The 17,774-nt window shown below is 37.7% G+C and overlaps 2 protein-coding genes across 9 annotated transcripts in view; one reads left to right on the top strand and one right to left on the bottom strand.

The window, feature by feature from the left end:
• Positions 1–10,721, top strand: part of kdelr3 (KDEL endoplasmic reticulum protein retention receptor 3) — a 55,275-nt gene extending 44,554 nt beyond the window's left edge. For all 5 annotated transcript variants that reach the window (XM_079881910.1, XM_079881906.1, XM_079881909.1 and 2 more), the window contains 5 exons: positions 2,840–2,983; positions 3,309–3,409; positions 7,483–7,641; positions 8,923–9,175; positions 10,093–10,721. In XM_079881910.1, the coding sequence (XP_079738036.1) occupies positions 2,893–2,983; positions 3,309–3,409; positions 7,483–7,641; positions 8,923–9,175; positions 10,093–10,136 (648 nt within the window). In that variant the 5' untranslated portion in view covers positions 2,840–2,892 and the 3' untranslated portion in view covers positions 10,137–10,721. The remainder of the gene's footprint in view (positions 1–2,839; positions 2,984–3,308; positions 3,410–7,482; positions 7,642–8,922; positions 9,176–10,092) is intronic.
• A 3,648-nt stretch (positions 10,722–14,369) lies between these two features.
• LOC307164646 (GTPase IMAP family member 7) lies at positions 14,370–17,555 on the bottom strand. 4 transcript variants are annotated; one of them, XM_079881683.1, is made up of 3 exons: positions 17,463–17,555; positions 15,804–16,304; positions 14,370–15,333 (listed from the first exon to the last, which is right to left on the bottom strand). In XM_079881683.1, the coding sequence occupies exons 2-3, from the start codon at positions 16,282–16,284 to the stop codon at positions 14,924–14,926; spliced, it is 891 nt and encodes a 296-aa protein (XP_079737809.1). In that variant the 5' UTR covers positions 16,285–16,304; positions 17,463–17,555; the 3' UTR covers positions 14,370–14,923. The 4 variants fall into 4 exon arrangements, with proteins under 4 accessions (XP_079737809.1, XP_079737806.1, XP_079737808.1 ...); XM_079881680.1 differs by lacking the exon at positions 17,463–17,555 and adding an exon at positions 17,341–17,454; XM_079881682.1 differs by lacking the exon at positions 17,463–17,555 and adding an exon at positions 17,341–17,376 and having other exon boundaries at positions 15,804–16,341.
• Between the last annotated feature and the right edge of the window lie 219 nt (positions 17,556–17,774).

The following is a 17,774-nucleotide window of genomic DNA, read 5'->3' as shown; positions in this document are numbered from 1 at the left end:
AGATGGAGCGAAAGACCTGACACATTTTTACACCTGTCAATCATCCCAAATCCCTGTGAATAAAAATATTCAAGAACGTTTTGCTAACGTTCCCATTAAGTTATTTCTAAATGTTCTCTCAACGTTCAAAATGTCCAAAAACATTTATTGAAGACATAAAGGAAATGTTCCATTTTAGAATGTTTGATACATTTGAACGAACGTTCTAATAACGTTCCTGGAAGAACCTTTCCATTTTAGCTGGGAAAAGCTTTTTAGTTCCACTTGTTAAGATGAAGACAATCCTCAGATATAACATCTGCTCCTCAAACATGTCTCAATTATTACTGTGTCTGTGAGAGTGAGACAGTGACACAGCACAACAGAACTGTGTGTGTGTGTGTGTGTGTGTGTGTGTGTGTGTGTGTGTGTGTGTATTAATAGTCTGTAATCGCCTCTGGGCGTCCTGATAAATTCCCACGACCTCTGATCGACACAACACCAGTGTCTCTCCAGGTTTTCCTTTCCCTCTTGAACAAGAACACACTGCTGTTCTCCTCTCTCTCTCTCTCTCTCTCTCTCGCTCTCTCTCTCTCTCTCTCTCTCTCTCTCTCTCTCTCTCTCTCTCTCTCTCTTTTCACCGGTAAAGTAGCTTGTCCTGTGTGTTGTGGCCGTTCACGCAGTCGTGTGGAAACTCTCTCGTTTTCTGCCGTTTTGCACACACTACTGCCGACCGTGTTATGTAAGAAAGAACCTTTGCTAACTTCCTAATTTGATCCCGAATGGTTGACTGCTCCTCTGTCTGTCACACTGAGTTCACACGCGACTCTCAGTCCAACCGTTCAAACGCGCTGAACGCGCCGCGTCTCTCATTCAGACACCAGGAGAACAGACGAGCATCATGACCGTTTATGATGAGGCGCTAAATATGAAATAACGCCCAGCTCATTCACACTGTAAAACATTATGCAGGACGGTGTTAAAAACAACCCGTCAGATATATTTTATTTAAGAATAGGCCTATTAGTCATCTGGTAAAAAATATATAAATAAATAAATATGTATACATATAAATGGTATACATTCTAACTACGCTACCTGTATGTTAACAGTAATATCTGCAACTTTATTTTTAATTTTTTTATCTCTAACAGGGAACGTTCTTAAAACTTTGTAAATGTTCTGGGAATTAAGGTTCTCTCAAAGTCATGATCAAACGTTCTTCCAGAAACGTTAATAGAACGTTCGTTCAAGTTATCCGTTTCTTTATAATGTTCTTAAAACGTGCACAAATTCGTTAATTATTGGCTACATCGGTTCATGGAACGTTTTTCACATTCGTCTACCATTTTAAAACATTACAACATTTAGAACGTTCTTGAACATTCTTGAACGTAACGTTCCTATATAGGCTACTGTTTGCAAACTGATAAAATGGAATGTTTCCTTAAACAATAATGTTTTTAAACATGTTTAAACATTTAAAACCGTGAATGTTCACTCAAAAATAACGTTTAGACTATACATGTATAGCTTCACGTTAGCAAAACGTTCTTAGAAGAACATGCCTATGTCTGTTATCTGTGCTGAAACAAAGTAGCCTAAACCATTTACAATATTTGCATGAGCCATATATGAATAAATCATTTAGGATCTGAAGTTTATGTGATTGTCCTCTGTCTGTGTGTTTGAGGATTATCATGTCCAGTGTGTGTTGTGAGTGTCTGTCATCAGTGTTTGAGGGAGTTGTACTGTCCTCTAGAGGAAAACACTGGTATACACACACTTCACTTTATCCTTCCATTCCACTTTTCATTCTTTATTTTGATAATGCATTGCTCTATTTATTAAAGTTGTTTATTGCAACATAGCATAGCCTTCTCCTGCACTTTTACTGAATTGTACTTTATTTTACACTATTGCTATTTTGCATACTCAGATTGATCACATAATCACATATTTTGCATTAACACATTGCTTGCAGGTGAACTGCAAATGCTTGTCCATGCAAATATACAATCTCAGAGAGAGAGAGAGAGAGAGAGAGAGAGAGAGAGAGGAGAGAGAGAGAGAGAGATTTATAGACTGTGATTTGAATGTAGCCAAAGCATCAGATCTGTGTGGTCTGTTTCACAGCTGAACTTCCAGTGTTTTCCATCTGAAATCACAGATTTACACGCTAAAATAAACCTACAATGACCTTCATAATAATGAGCATCTGTACAAACAAACAAGAGATATCTGAACAAATCTGATATGGTTTAAATACTGATAAGCCAAAACATGATATCAAAGAAACACACACACATAATGTATATATTTTTAAAGTCAGAATGAACTGGTTCAGGCTCTTTACATTGAGGAATGAACCTGCGGTTAGTAAATCACACAAAAACACAATTTGTTTTGTATAATTATGGCTATATTTATCAAAGCTCAAATGTTGAAACTGGACGCATGTGAAATGCTACCTTTTCACGTGAATGTATACAGTGATGCTGGGAACTCTTCATAAAATAAAATAATTCCAGCAGATCTCTATATATGAATAATAATTTAGTGACTGTGAGCGCGCAAACAGGTTCACTCACGCGCTTCCTCAGGCGGTGTGACGCGCGGATCGTGAACGCGCGCGCTGTGAGGAAACCCGGATCCTGGTCAGCCACGTCACCGATCAGGGGCGCGAGCGAACAGACCAGCGCAGAACCTCAGAGACTTACACTAAATCATCACTGACTCTTTTATATCTGATATATTAACTAGAGATTGATACTAACAGCCGGAGACCGTGTGGATATGAGGCGCGCGCGCTGAGCAGCACATAGAAAAAAGAGTTTGTAGCCTATTATTATTTGTGCAGGACGAACATCTGGTCTGAGAGCAGCTGCAAAACTCCATAAATCCAGCGATAAGATGAATATCTTCCGACTGTCTGGAGATCTTTGTCATCTGGTCGCCATCATTATTCTGTTCCTGAAGATATGGAGATCCAAATCATGCGCAGGTAAGTGTTATTATTAATATGTAACTTTAATTGTGACAGAAGAACGTGAATGTGGAGAAGAACCGGAGTGGATCTTATTTAAAATTGATTTGCACGCGAGAAACGCGTGAAACTCTTTAACGCACGCATGACGCATAACGCGAGTGTTGTAGATGATGTTACGCGTTTGTCAACGCAAGGTTTGTGTTGTGTTTACGTGGCAGCGGATTGCAGTGTGTCTATCAGGATGTTCAGGGGTTCTTCGGGTTCCTTGAGGAACTCCAGAACCTGTTTTGTCTTTGTGTGTGTTGTGTTGTGCTCTGAAGTGTGTTGTTGTGTGTTTCAGGTATTTCTGGGAAGTCTCAGCTGCTGTTCGCGCTGGTCTTCACCACCAGATATCTGGACCTGTTCACTGCCTTCATCTCCATCTACAACACCGTCATGAAGGTCAACATAATCATAATCTTGATTTAAAAAGTATAAATTATGAGTTATAATAAAAGTATAAATCATGATATACTAAGTCATAGTTATGATATAAAATGTTTAAATTATGAGATAATCATAATTATCATAAAATTATAAATTATGAAGTCATAATTATGATATAGAAAAGTATAAATTATAATACTGTCATAATTATGACATAAAAAGTATGCTGAGATAAGTCATTATATAAAATATATAAATTATGAGATACAAAGTCCTAATTATGATATAAAAAGTTTACATAATCATATTGTCATAATTATGATATAAAAGGATAAATTGAGATAAAAATCATTATATAAAAAGTATAAATTATGAGATACCAAGTAAAGTCATACTTATGATTTAAAAAGTATAAATTGAGATAAAAAGTCATTATATAAAAAGTATAAATTATGAGATGTATCATAATTTATACCATGGTCTGGGTGAATACTCGATTCTGATTGGCTGCAGGGTGTCCATTAAAAAGTGATAGAGGACACCTAGTAAATAAACCGTCAGGCGTAACCAAGGAAACCAAGTTATTCTTTGTAAAAACTTTAGATTTCGATTATAAGACTAATTAAAATATAAACTAATGTTTTAAAAATGTGTTATTTGGCAAGTGACCATGGTATAAGCGGGTTAATGCCCTTCGAGGTGTCCATTGTCAGGTATTAATGGACTTCGACGGAGGCAACCGTCCGACGCGCACGCCTCGCCGTCGTCCATTAATACCTGACAATGGACACCTCGTCGGGTATTAACCCTTACATACATTATGAGCTACAATGTCATAAATATGATATAAAAAGTATGAATTATGAGATACAGTCATAATTATGATATCACTAGTATAAATTATTAGATCCAGTCATAATTATGATATAAAAAGTATAAATTGAGATAAAAGTCATTATATAAAAATATGAATTATGGGAAACAAAGTCATAATTATGATATAAAAAGGTATAAATTATTAGATCCAGTCATAATTATAATAAATTAAGATAAAAGTCATTATATAAAAAGTATAAATTATGAGATACCAAGTCATACTTATGATATGAAAAGTATAAATTGAGATAAAAAGTCATTATATAAAAAGTATACATTATGAGCTACAAAGTCATAATTATGGTATAAAGAGTATTATGAGCTACAAAGTCATAATTATGATAATAAAAGTATAAATTATGATATATTAAGTCATAAATATGATATAAAAAAGTATAAATTATGATATACTGTCATAACTATAATATAAAAAGTATAAATTATGAGATACTAAGTCATAATTATGATAATAAAAGTATAAATTATGATATATTAAGTCATAATTATGATATAAAAAGTATAAATTATGATATAAATTAAATTGGTAAAAACAATCTAAATGTGACTATTACATAAATATGATGAATGAAAATTTGAACAATCTGACTAATTTCTGGAAATTGACCCGATCAGTTTGTGGTGAGAAAACCTCCGCCAGTCTGCCGGATAGTTTGAAACTAAATGAGAGTGTAATGCAGGACAAATAAAATATTGTAAAAACCTTTAACAGCCATTTTATCTCTGCTGACTTAACTACAGATTTTAGCAATTTAAAGGAACATAGTATAGAACACAATGTGGAAAACGCTTCATGTTCTCAGCTGTTCACTTTTACTCCTGTTTTAGCTACACAAGTTTATAAAGCCTTATCAAACTTGGATTGTAAAAAATTAGCGTGGTCTGATAAAATAGAGCCTTACTTTTTAAAAATTGCTGCAGATCTTGTAACAGAGCCCATCATTTCTATTTTAAATTTGAGTTTAAATTCAAATGTTATTCCCCGTGTATGGAAATCAGCTACAATTCTGCCTTTGTTAAAAGGTGGTGATCCATCTGAGATGAATAACTATCGTCCGATTTCAAGGTTGTCGGTGATGGCAAAAGTATTTGAATCTTTTGTAAATAATCAAGTAAAACAGTTTTTATCTCAATGGGACTAGTCTGGTAAAATAAAGGATGAATAAAAATAAAATATACTTTCATAATTAAAAGTAAAAAGGTATAAATTGAGATAAAAGTCATTATAAAAAAAAAGTATAATGAGATACAATGTCATAATTATGATATAAAAAGTATAAATTATAAGATACAAAGTTATAATTATGATATAAAAAGTGTACATTGTGATATAGTAAGTTATTATGATATAAAAAGTATCAATTATGAGATGCAAAGTCATAATTATGATATAAGAAGTATCAATTATGAGATACAAAGTCATAATTACGATATAAAAAGTCATAATTGTGAGATACAAAGTCATAATTATGATATAAAAAGTGTAAATTGTGAGATACTAAGTTATTATGATATAAAAAGTAGTGATCGACCGATATTGATTTTTTTTATAACCGATACCGATTATTTGCATGTTTATGTGCCCGATTACCGATATGCAGAACCGATATTTATTTACTGTTATACTTCTGTTTTTGAAACAATTATTACAACACAAATGAACTGAACAAACCATTTTATTTATAACAATCACTCCCTCCTTGCATAAAAAAACTTTATATACACAAATAAATAGAGGGGTCTGAGTCCAAAAAATAAAGTGCACTGTTACTAAGTGTCTTTGTTTAAAAATAAAAGCTTTGATGAGGTAAAGAAATAAAGCACAAAAATTATTCTAACATATATTCAAAGATAGTTGAGTGATGTATCTTTAAGTGGTTCCACATGTTGGAGGTATTTTTTGTATTGTATTTTGTATTAAAATGTAATTCATTTGAAACAGTTTTAGAAGGTTTATGTGCCGTTTAATAGGTTTAAAGAGTGAGGAATAATTCACTGGGTAATATTAATTCACTGAATAATAGCTGGAATATAACATTGTCAGGAAAGTAACAAACAAAACAGCATATTTGCATTTTCCAACTAGTATGTTATTAATTATTAATAATGTTTTTGTCGGTCTAGATCATGAAATCCTTTCTGACAAAGTGCTGTTTATCTATGCGTTTACACAGAACTATAACTTAGGCTACTCAACCGCGATCGCACGTGGAGATAATAAATAATTAATTTCCACAGAGCGGTATTTATTTAGATTTGTATTAGCGAAATAATGGTTATGTAGTAAATGATAATATAATTTAGGGTGTTTAAACGAGATAATCTTGTCAAAAGTTTCATTCAGTGGCCGTACTTGAGCATTCCTGTCATCAACCCCAGTGAGTGCTCAGCAATATGAACGAACTTTTTTTTCCGAGACTAAAGGTGATCAAATACAACAGATAGAGAACTAAATTCAGCGCTTTTATTTTCAACATGCACTCATTCATGTCTGTTTTATTTAATTCATGTAAAGTTACGTCTTTATTGGGGCAGGACATGACGGATTACGCTACGTGACTCCACGAGTTCGTCACAATTTTTTAGAGCCAAGCTGCATTAATAAACTATATCAGGCATTTATGTCTCAAATCTCATTAAAAGTATAAATTATGATATACAAAGTCATAATTATGATATAAAAAGTATCAATTATGAGATACTAAGTCATAATTAAGATATAAAAAGTATAAATTATGATATACTAAGTCATAATTATGATATAAAAAGTGCAAATTATGAGATGCTAAGTCATAATTATGATATAAAAAGTATAAGTATACTAAATATTACATTCTTAAAAATCATTCTTAAAAAAGGAAGTCTCTTCAGTTGTTGAGGAAAACAACTGTCTCACACGATTGTGTTCCCGAACACCAGTATACCATGTTTCGAGCTCATAATTTCTGATGGAGGAAAAAAAAAAAACAGATTGCAGCAACTGCCATTTTTATTAAAGATATTTTGCACCAATTTCCCAGAAAGTGACAATTTTGTTTTTTTTAACCCATGAGATGGAAACGCTGCTTCATTCACAAATGTTTTTGAACAAAAGTAAAATACCCAAGTTTGGATGAAAAATAGCCAGTGTAAATCACATCCAGACGTCTCTCTCTCTCTCTCTCTCTCTCTCTCTCTCTCTCTCTCTCTCTCAGGTGGTGTATCTGGTCTTGGCGTACGCCACCGTCAGCCTCATCTACTCCCGCTTCAGGAACACGTACGACTCTGAGAGCGACTCGTTCCGCGTGGAGTTCCTGCTGGTGCCGGTGGCCGGTCTGTCCTTCCTGGAGAACTACGCCTTCACTCCACTGGAGGTCAGAGTTCAAACGCTTCAGCTATTAAGATCAAACACTGACCACATCTGTCTGTCTTTTTCATTTCACTGTAAACCCAAATAAAGTTGTCAAAACTAAAAAAAATTGAGTTAATCATTTTAATTTTGATTTTAATTTTGTACTCGTACATTTGAGTTGCTCTTAATTTGAAGTTTTTGAGTAACTCATATATAACTTAAAATTATCATGTAATCTCAACTTAAATATTTTTAGTAGTGGAAACTTGGCTAGCTTTAACTAGCTAATTCAGTAAATGCTAACTTGCTAATGGGTAACACAATGTTTTGATAGCATTAGCATCTGTTCTCAAACCAAGCTCATGCTCCACTCGTCACCCAACATAACAGAAACTCTTCTCAATTAGCATAGCAAAACACTACTGAATATCCCACTTAACATTTATCTTGCACAAAAACATTACATAACACTAATAATTTTAGCATTTACTCTCCCTTTCGAGTGTCATGGTAAAGCATGCTGGGAAATAGAAATCCAGGCCCAGTTTCAGTTACATTTAAGTTTGTCTAAATTAAAAGAAACTAGTTCATAAAACTGAAAACAATGAAAGAATTCAGATTACTTAAAATGTGTCAGTTTGGTGAACTAAAAAGAAAAATAATGTTTTAAATACTCATAAAAGTTAATTTACTTGATCTAATTTGTTTAAGTTTAACCTACTCAAACCAATTCATTAATTTGAGTTTAGGGTTTATAGTTTATCTATCTATCTATCCATCCATATTTTCCATCCATCCAATCTATCTATCTATCTATCTATCTATCTATCTGTCTATCCATCTGTCTATCCATCTATCCATCTATCTATCTATCTATCTATCTATCTATCTATCTATCTATCTATCTATCTATCTATCTATCCCTCTCATCCATCCATGCTTTCTAGAATCTATCTATCTATCTATCTATCTATCTATCTATCTATCTATCTATCTATCTATCTATCTCATCCAATCTTCTAGAATTTATCTATCTATAGATCTCTATCTATCTATCTATCTATCTATCTATCTATCTATCTATCTATCCAATCTTCTACAATCTATCTATCTATCTATCTATCTATCTATCTATCTATCTATCTATCTATCTATCTATCTATCTATCTATCTATCTATCTATCTATCGCTCTGTCACTGATTGTATTTGACCGCTGTGTCGTCATGGATGTGTGTGTGTGTGTGTGTGTGTGTGTGTGTGTGTGTATAACCTTGACTTTGACGTGTCTGCGTGTGTGTGTAGATCATGTGGACGTTCTCCATCTACCTGGAGTCGGTGGCGATCCTGCCTCAGCTGTTCATGATCACGAAGACGGGCGAGGCAGAGTCCATCACCACACACTACCTGTTCTTCCTGGGCCTGTACCGCTCGCTGTACCTCGCCAACTGGGTGTGGCGCTATCATGTGGAGGGGTTCTTCGACCAGATCGCCGTGGTGTCCGGCGTCGTCCAGACCATCTTCTACTGCGACTTCTTCTATCTCTACTTCACCAGAGGTCAGCAGACGTCACACTCCTGCGGTTTAAAGGAAAAATTTAACCAAAAAATTTTAATTAGCCCATGATTTACTCACCCTCAAGCCATCCTAGGTGTATATGACATTCTTCTTTCAGACGAATACAATCAGAGTTATATTAAAAAATGTCCTGGCTCTTCCAAGCTTGATAATGGCAGTGAATGGCTGTATATTTTTTGAAGTTCATCAAAGTGCATCTATTCATCTACATGGCTCTGGCGGGTTAATAAAAGCCTTCTGAAGCGAAACGATGCGTTCGCCTTACGCCACAAGAGTAACACTTGACGATGTGTGACGTCGGATGTAGGATTAGCGTAAGCTTTGACGCCTCTCGCAGTTCAAACAAACAGGGCTGGGCAACAAACTCAAGCTCCTCCCACTTTCTCTTTAAAAATTGACATTTTAGACTTCTAATTCGTGGCTTGTGTTTTGTTTTGCTCTATCCTCTGCGCATCCGCGTTCGTCATTGCGTTGTGCGTCAGGTCAAGGGTTATTCTTTTTGCCGTACGGCCGTCTGCCGTAAGCGAGTTATTTTAGTCGATTAAGTTTTAAATATGGATATTTTTCTGACACAAATGCATCGCTTCACTTCAGAAGGTCTTTATTAACCCCCGGAGCCGTGTGGAGCACATTTATGATGGATAGATGCACTTTGATGGACTTCAAAACAGAAACGGTCATTCACTGCCATTATAAAGCTTGATAGAGCCAGGAATTTTTTTTTGAATACAACTCCGCTTGTATTAGTCTGAAAGAAGAATGTCAGGATGGCTTCAGGGTGAGTAAATCATGGGCTAATTTTCATTTTTGGGTGAACTATCCCTTTTAAAGTTTCACGAAGCTATTACTGAACTCTAATACTCATCAGTCTCTCTCTCTCTCTCTCTCTCTCTGCAGTGCTGAGAGGAAGTGGAAAGATGACACTGCCAATGCCAGTGTGAGTTATTGGATCAGGCCCCGCCCCTCCATCAGGCCACACCCACCAGTGACATCATCACCACCCGCCACTGTAGTTCGTTTGCGTCTGCAGTGTAATCGTGCCTTACAGTGATCAGATCTGCTGGACGAGTCTCACATTCGATGCCTTAATGTTTCTGTTCATAAATAAAGTCTGTCTGTGTGTGTGTGTGTGTGTGTGTGTGTGTGTTTGTGTCTATGTTTATGTATGTAACACTCCACATTCTTAGGTTCCTGGCTTTGTTTCTCGTTCATTCTATTTCTAATAGTCTTGTTTTTTTTTTTTCTGTAGTTAATTTGGTAAATGATTTTGTTGTTTATCACCACCTATGCAATGCTCTTCCATTCTGTTAAGGGACGTTTCATTGAGATATTTGTGTGCCAATATACCAGCGAAGATCATGAATGTTTGTATAAACCACATTTCAGTCGGAGAATGACTTTTATCGGATGTCTGGCAATATCATAATGATTTTTTAATGAGCTTATTTGAAGATGGACAGTTTATCTGTCCTCGTTTTTATAAAGTATGTTTTATAAAGCATGTCAATAAAGAGTTTCTCTCTCTGCGGAGCAGACGCTTGTGTTTACAAGAGTGAAAGAGCACAAACACACACACACTCGGGTTAGTCTGCGGGTCATGGGTCTTTATTTTCAGTTCATAAAGTCAATCACAATCGTGATGATTGACAGACATTATCATTAAAGCAGTAATATTACCGGGGCTTTTTTCAACTGCTGACACACATTTTCAAAACTTTGACTTTTTTTTTTAAAACTTTACACACAAATCCAAGAATTGCACACAGTAAATGCAAAATGCCACACATCTCCTGCAAAATTAAGCACTTCATTCAAAACATCACAAACATCTCAAAAGCAAGCATTTGTCTTGCGTTGCAAACACCTTGGATATATCATATACACAGTTATTCAAAACCTAAAGCTCTTCTTTCATGAGCTCCTATGTACATTTCCGTGCAAGATTGAAAGTATTTGGCAGAGAGATGTTGAAGAATGAACAAAAAGGGTGGCTGGCCGCACACTGATCCACTCAAGACCGAAAGTCTACAAAAACATATTTTATTTTATAAATTGCATCGTGCAAAAAGTGCAAAGTGCATGTGAGTTAAAAACAAAATAGACACCAGCAAGCAAACATTTCAGCACATTGCATTTCAGAACAACAAGATTCACCCCTTTTAAGCAGGTCAGCAATTAAGGACAATCAGCTGAATACAATTATCTCAGATAAACCTCAATTATCACAAGTAGAATTCCAAGCAAGTTCCATCTTGCAAACATATAGCAGAATGTTTCAGATATACAGCTTCAAAGGATGATACAGCATTAGAAACACATCAAATATAAAGCAGAGAGATGTTGAAAAATTCATGGTAAACACGAAAGCAAGATTGAAACCAAACTATTTTTATCTTTACTGTAAGCATTTGTGGTTGTGAATACAGTATTGCACAGTCCGAAAAACCTATAACTTGACCTTTGGCCTTGTATAGGCCTATTCTAAAGTCATGATTGGTTGGTGTTTAGTAAAGCAATGAGTGTTTGCACATGCGAGGAGTGTGTGTGAGGCTCTGATGAATTACTGTGGTATTTTGATATAGTCTAGCAGAAAAAATAGGTTTCCATGTATCCGTTTGTCATTTTTTTGTAACGTGTTTTTTTTAAACTAGGCCAGTCACTCACTGAACAGTTTCAGAGACTGTTGGGTCTCATGGCAGCTGCATCCAACGTAATAACTTTTGGCCTGCTGTACATGAGACCCCTGCAGAGGTGGCTCAGAACCAAGGGGTTTTCTCTGAGGAGAAATCTGCTTCACATGATCAAGGTCACGCGGCGACGCCTACGTGCCTTAGTCATGTGGAAGAAGCCTTGGTTCCTCGCCCCAAGGCCCAGTGCTTGGGGCTTCTTTTCATCGCGTAATGCTAACGACAGATGCTTCCTTCACAGGTTGGGAAACTGTCAAGAAAGTAGATGGTCCTGCCACAGACCTTGCACCGAGCGACCACCATGATGGCAGGACCATCTACTTTCTTGGCACATAAATCCTCTAGAAATGATGGCGGTGTTTCAAGCTCTCAAACACTTCCTCCTCCCAGACTTGAGGGGCCATCATGTGCTTGTCCGCATGGACAACACATCTGTGGTCTCTTACAACAACCATCGGGAGTCTGAGGTCATGTCACCTATGCAAACTGGCTCACCAGATCCTCCTGTGGGTCAAAGGGAATTTACTCTCTCTAAAGGCAATCCCTGGGTTTTTAAATCAGGGTGCAGACATCCTGTCGAGGCAGAGGCGGAGGCCCGGGGAATGGAGACTCCTATGAAAAACTTTGATCAAGCAGAAGTAGACCTGTTTGCATCTTAAGAGACAACACACTGTCCACTGTGGTTCTCACTCAGTCAGCCAGCTCCTCTGGGTCTCCTGGACGGAGGCCGTCTTCTGTTAATAGCCCCGTTTGGCCGGCCCGAGTACGGTTCTCAGACCTAGAGTCTCTCCTCGACGGCTCTCCTCTGGAGATGTGGGAGGGTCCTCAGGGGGGACCTTTTCTCTCAGGCGAGCGGGTTGATCCTTCACCCCCGCCCAGAATTGTGGAAACTTTGGGCTTGGCCTCTGAGGGGGCCCAGCTCATAAGTTCAGGTCTCTCCACTGAGGTTGTTGAGACCATCCTCCACTCCAGAGCTCCCTCCACGAGGAAGCTCTACGCCTTGAAGTGGATATATTTTTCACTTCCTGGTGTGGAGAGCACCAGCCGGACCCAGTTATCTGCCCAGTGGGTGCAGTGCTGGAGTTCCTGCAGGAGCGTTTCTCCGCAGGTCTATCCCCCTCCACACTAAAGGTGTACATGACGGCCTTAGCTGCTTACCACGTCCCTTTAAGTGGTGTATCCTTGGGGAGACACCCTCTAATAACGTTTCCTTCGTGGCACTGTGAGGCGTCAGACCAAGAGACTAGGACCCAGATAGCAACATTGTTTCGGCCCGGATCCGGCCCACATCTGGCACTTGTGGAATCCGGATCTGGCCCACATGCAGCGTGGAATGACGGCCCTTGGGTGGCCCACTCCTGTTTGCCAGATCTGGGCCACAAGCAGGCCATAGCAATGCCACATGTCAGCCAAGAGCAAAGAAATAAACCAGAACTGGACCTTATCTGAGCCACAAAGTCTGTATATATTAAATATGGAGTCATCTCAGCCTTAATAAGCCTGTTAACAAGCAGAATCACTGAAGGAAAGAAGAGAACAGAAAAAGAGGCGAACAGAAACTCAAGAACTACAACTGACTTCAGACACAGCCTTAGATGAAATCAACTGAAGAGAAAAGAAGACATTAAATCTGTGAAGATCTCAGCAGAGGAGGATTAAACAACTCCACAAACAGCATTACCAGCTTCACTTATTACTAACCAGACTGACTTTATTTCTGTCAGACGTCTACAAAAGTTTTATTGAGAATTAACAGAGGTTTAACTCTAATGTGAACCTTCATTTGAAGTCACCATAACAGTGATTCGTGTTTCCATTAGTTGGGCTCTTAACTCTTAGTATATCGTTTGTCTTTTTTAGCCGCTGTGACAGTGTGTTTGTCAAACACATTTGCAGCAGCAAAGAAAGCTAAAGTGAAATGAGGTCAGGAGATGATGGTTTCCTGTTGATGGTTTTATAATCATCATGAAATAACTTTTCACTGATGTCTTTGTAATGTAACAATTGTGTTGATCCATTAATATGTTCACATCACAAATCCTGTGTTACTGCAGCATGAGATCTAACAATATTACAACAAGTTTGAAGACTTTAACAAACATGAACACGAAAAAGTCAGTTTATGATGACACAGACATCAACAATCAGTGTATGAATCTCAACAATGGTGACAGTCAAAATTACCTAAAAGTACTATGGCGTCGTGGGTATAGTGTTCCCACAGTGTCTCGACGCAGCTTGAGTTCCTTTGAAAGGGAACGTCTCAGGTTACGACTGTAACCCTGGTTCCCTGAGGAGGGACGCTACGTCACCCTACCATACTCCCTGCATTCCTGTGAGTGACTTGCTTCAGCCTATCAGAAGCTAGTGACTGTTTGTTCCAGGTATGCTTTATAGTTTCCTGGTCGATAATGTCACATGATGTTCCGTCACACCATTGGACTGATTTCATACGTGCAATACATGACGCAATCACACAGAGGCGTTCCCACCGCGTCTCAACGCAGCGTCTCGTTCCCTCTTCAGGGAACCAGGGTTACAGTCGTAACCTGATACATTTTTTCCCCTAGCGCTGACTTCAAGATGGCCGCCAAACGAAACCCATGTGACATTAGTTAACCTCGGCAACATCAAAAATTCTTAACTAGACACCATTAGGGTCCCAAAAAAACAGGTTACAAAAAAATGCCAAACGGGTACATGGGAGCCTATTTCTCCTGCTAGACTAATAGCTTGTGTTTGAAAAAGGAAATCAAGATACTGCCTGTTAGATATTTGTGTGTTACATAGAGAAGTGTGTGTTTTGGTTTGCAAAAAGTGTTTTATGAAATTGAAAACTGAGTCGAAGGCCGATAATTTGTGTATGGTTTTGCAGATTTGGTGTGTGGTTCTGGTGTTTGAGTGTCAGGTTTTTAGGTAAGGTTTAAGTGAGGATTTTGTGTGTAAGCAGTTGAAGAAAACTGTAATGTAATCATGAAGAAACTTTCAGCTCATTTCACCCCAAATCAAAAAATAAATATATACTGTATAGTGTGTGTGTGTTAGTGCAGGAGTGTGTTCTTGTGCTTGATCAGTACTTTAGTCCCCTCTCTCACGGCTCCGCCCATCACTTTAGCAGCGGTTGTGATTGACAGCGGTGTGGAGGCGATGGCCGCCGCCCTCTGAATAGCTTTGACCTTCTTCCCTTTACCCTTGCCTTTCTCCATCACTCCGGACGCCTCCACCGCTCCACGACCCACAGCGCTGAGCAGCTCGTACCAGAACACACTCTCCGCGCTCTTCCTCTGCTCCTCCTCCTCTGGTTCCTCTCCCAGAATCCTCTGCTGCGCGTGTCGTACGGCGCTCTCGGCCTGCTGGAGCATGTCTCCGGTGTAATGATCTCCTGCGTTACGCTGAACCAACACATCCATCTTCTGCAGCAGCTCCGTGACCTGCGACCTCTCCGCCTGACCTTTAGTTATACAGCACTTTTCACAACACAGTTTCAAAGCAGCTTCACAGAAAATCATGATGTTAATATTTTCATGCTGAAGGATAATATAGTTAATATAGTTACATTTTGTGACAATGTAAACAATCAAACAGTTGGGATTTGCTGTATAGTAACAGTGTACTGTAGCCTTTATAACTTTTTATAAAGAGCTTTGTGATACTTCTATATATGTCCAATTTTTTATAAAGAGCTTTGTGATCCTTCTGTATATTCAACTGTATGAGCTTTGCAACAATCCATCTTTATATAAAGAGCCTGAGTTACATTTTGCAACAATATTAACAATCAATCAGTTGATATCTGCTATAGTATAATGCTTTACGTGAGTAATGTATGTGAAAAAAGTTGGATAGTAATTGTATAATTCATTATTATTAATGAACTACCGGTAATTAAGTTTATGTCATCAGTTATATGTGGTGGAATACCTTTAGTGTTATCAAACACGTGGAAGCCGCCGGCACACTCGCACACAAACTCCCATAATTCCGTGCTCTCCTTCAGGAAGTCATCGGCGGGTTTTGAACCGAGCGCGTCGCCCCACGTGATCAGAACCACGGTAAACCGGAGCGCCTGCGGCCCGAACGCGGCGCGTATCCAGTCGAGAGCGGCGCGGCACTCGCGCGTCACCCGTCCGGCGCGCAGAAGCAGCAGGAACACGTGCGGTCCGGGCGTTGACAGATCCACACACCGGCCCAGCTCCACTCGGACCTCATCTGGGCTCATGCAGGTGTGGAAGAACCCCGGGGTGTCAATCACACGCAGGCTCCGCCCATCCGACACGCTCCCCGCGCGCTGGCAGTGGCGCGTCACGGACACGGGCGAGGTGTCAGTCCAGAACGCGGATCGGCCCAGGATGGTGTTTCCAGCCGAACTCCTGCCTGAACCCGTCCGACCCAACAGAACCATCCGCAGCTCAGAGGAACCGGCTGAGGTCAACACACACGACAATAACCTTCATCACTGCTATGTGATATTATAAGCAAGTGTGGGGTCCGGGGAAAAGTTTGGAGAAAAACTGTGTAAAAACTGTAAAATAAAATGAAACAAAATAAAATAATTAACAGAAATAAATCTGATTAATATATATATATATATATATATATATATATATATATATATATATATATATATATATACACATTTAACAATTTTTAAATAAATAAACACATTTGATTAAATATGATTCAAATATACAAAATTGTGTGTAAAAACGTAAAGATATTTGATTAAAATAAATAAACCGTGATTAACCCATTTGTGCCCAAATTTGTCTGAATGGTTTCATGCATATATATAGTCGTGTTAATAGTGCTAAAGGTTTTTTTTTATTTTTATTTTTTTTGAAAATCCTATTTGAATGTGCGGCTGGGCTTATAATAGCCTACTTTTGATTTTTGATTTTGAAAATTAGTTAATAAATTATACATTCATACATTTGATACAAATAAATGATGCAAATAAACAAAATTGTGTGTAAATACATAAATATGTTTGATTAAAATAAAACATGATTCGTAAATACGTTTGATTTAAAACTTGATTGACTATAAATTATTTAAATTAAAGTACATTCATACATTTGATTAAAATAAATAAGACATGGTTTAAATAAATACACGTGATTAAATAAAATAAAACATGATTTAAAAAAAAATGTAAACAGGATTGCAATTTTTATTTTTCAGGATTCCTAATGACATTTCTGTCACAAGGATTTTCACACGATTTCCACATAAGCTGGACCTTTTAGAGATTAGAGTTCTCAATGACAATTACGATTATTAATAAAAGCAATGCTGTACGACATTAAAACGACTTTAACTCAAATAAGTCCGTGTCCCTTTAACCGTCCTGCAGTAAGACACGAATCTAATGAGTTCAGTGAAACACACGCGACCCATCAGACACTCGCGGTCATTCTGCATCATTTCACTGAGTAATTCTGGGTTTATTTCCACTCACCAGCAGGAGAAGATTCGCCTGATTCCGCCATATTTCCCACAGACGACAGAGACTGTACTTAAAGAGACAAACACTCACCAGCACCTCAGAAAAATACATCAAACATCACGACAATACTGTACCTCAAACCGTCCAAAGCGCGCGGCCGTCATGCGATCTGGATCATCTGGCTCATATATAAACACAATCTCAGTCATCTTTCCTAACTTCACAATCATCACATTTGAGCTTTTTATGTATCATCTCTGCTGTTATGCATTTATTATATACACTAAAAAATGCTTGGTCGTTTAACCCAATTTTGGGTCAAATATTTCAATATTTTTGGGTCAAAATTTTGATTTAAAAATGTAACCCAACAGCAGGGTTTGTCCATATTTGACCCAAAGTTGGGTTAAAACAACCCAGTATTGTTTAGAATATACTGTATAGTT

The sequence above is a fragment of the Squalius cephalus genome, assembly GCF_949319135.1.
Source record: "Squalius cephalus genome assembly, chromosome: 1".
NCBI classification, from domain to species: domain Eukaryota; kingdom Metazoa; phylum Chordata; class Actinopteri; order Cypriniformes; family Leuciscidae; genus Squalius; species Squalius cephalus.
The sequence above is the reverse complement of the archived record's forward strand: the minus strand, read 5'-3'. Positions and strand labels throughout refer to the sequence as shown.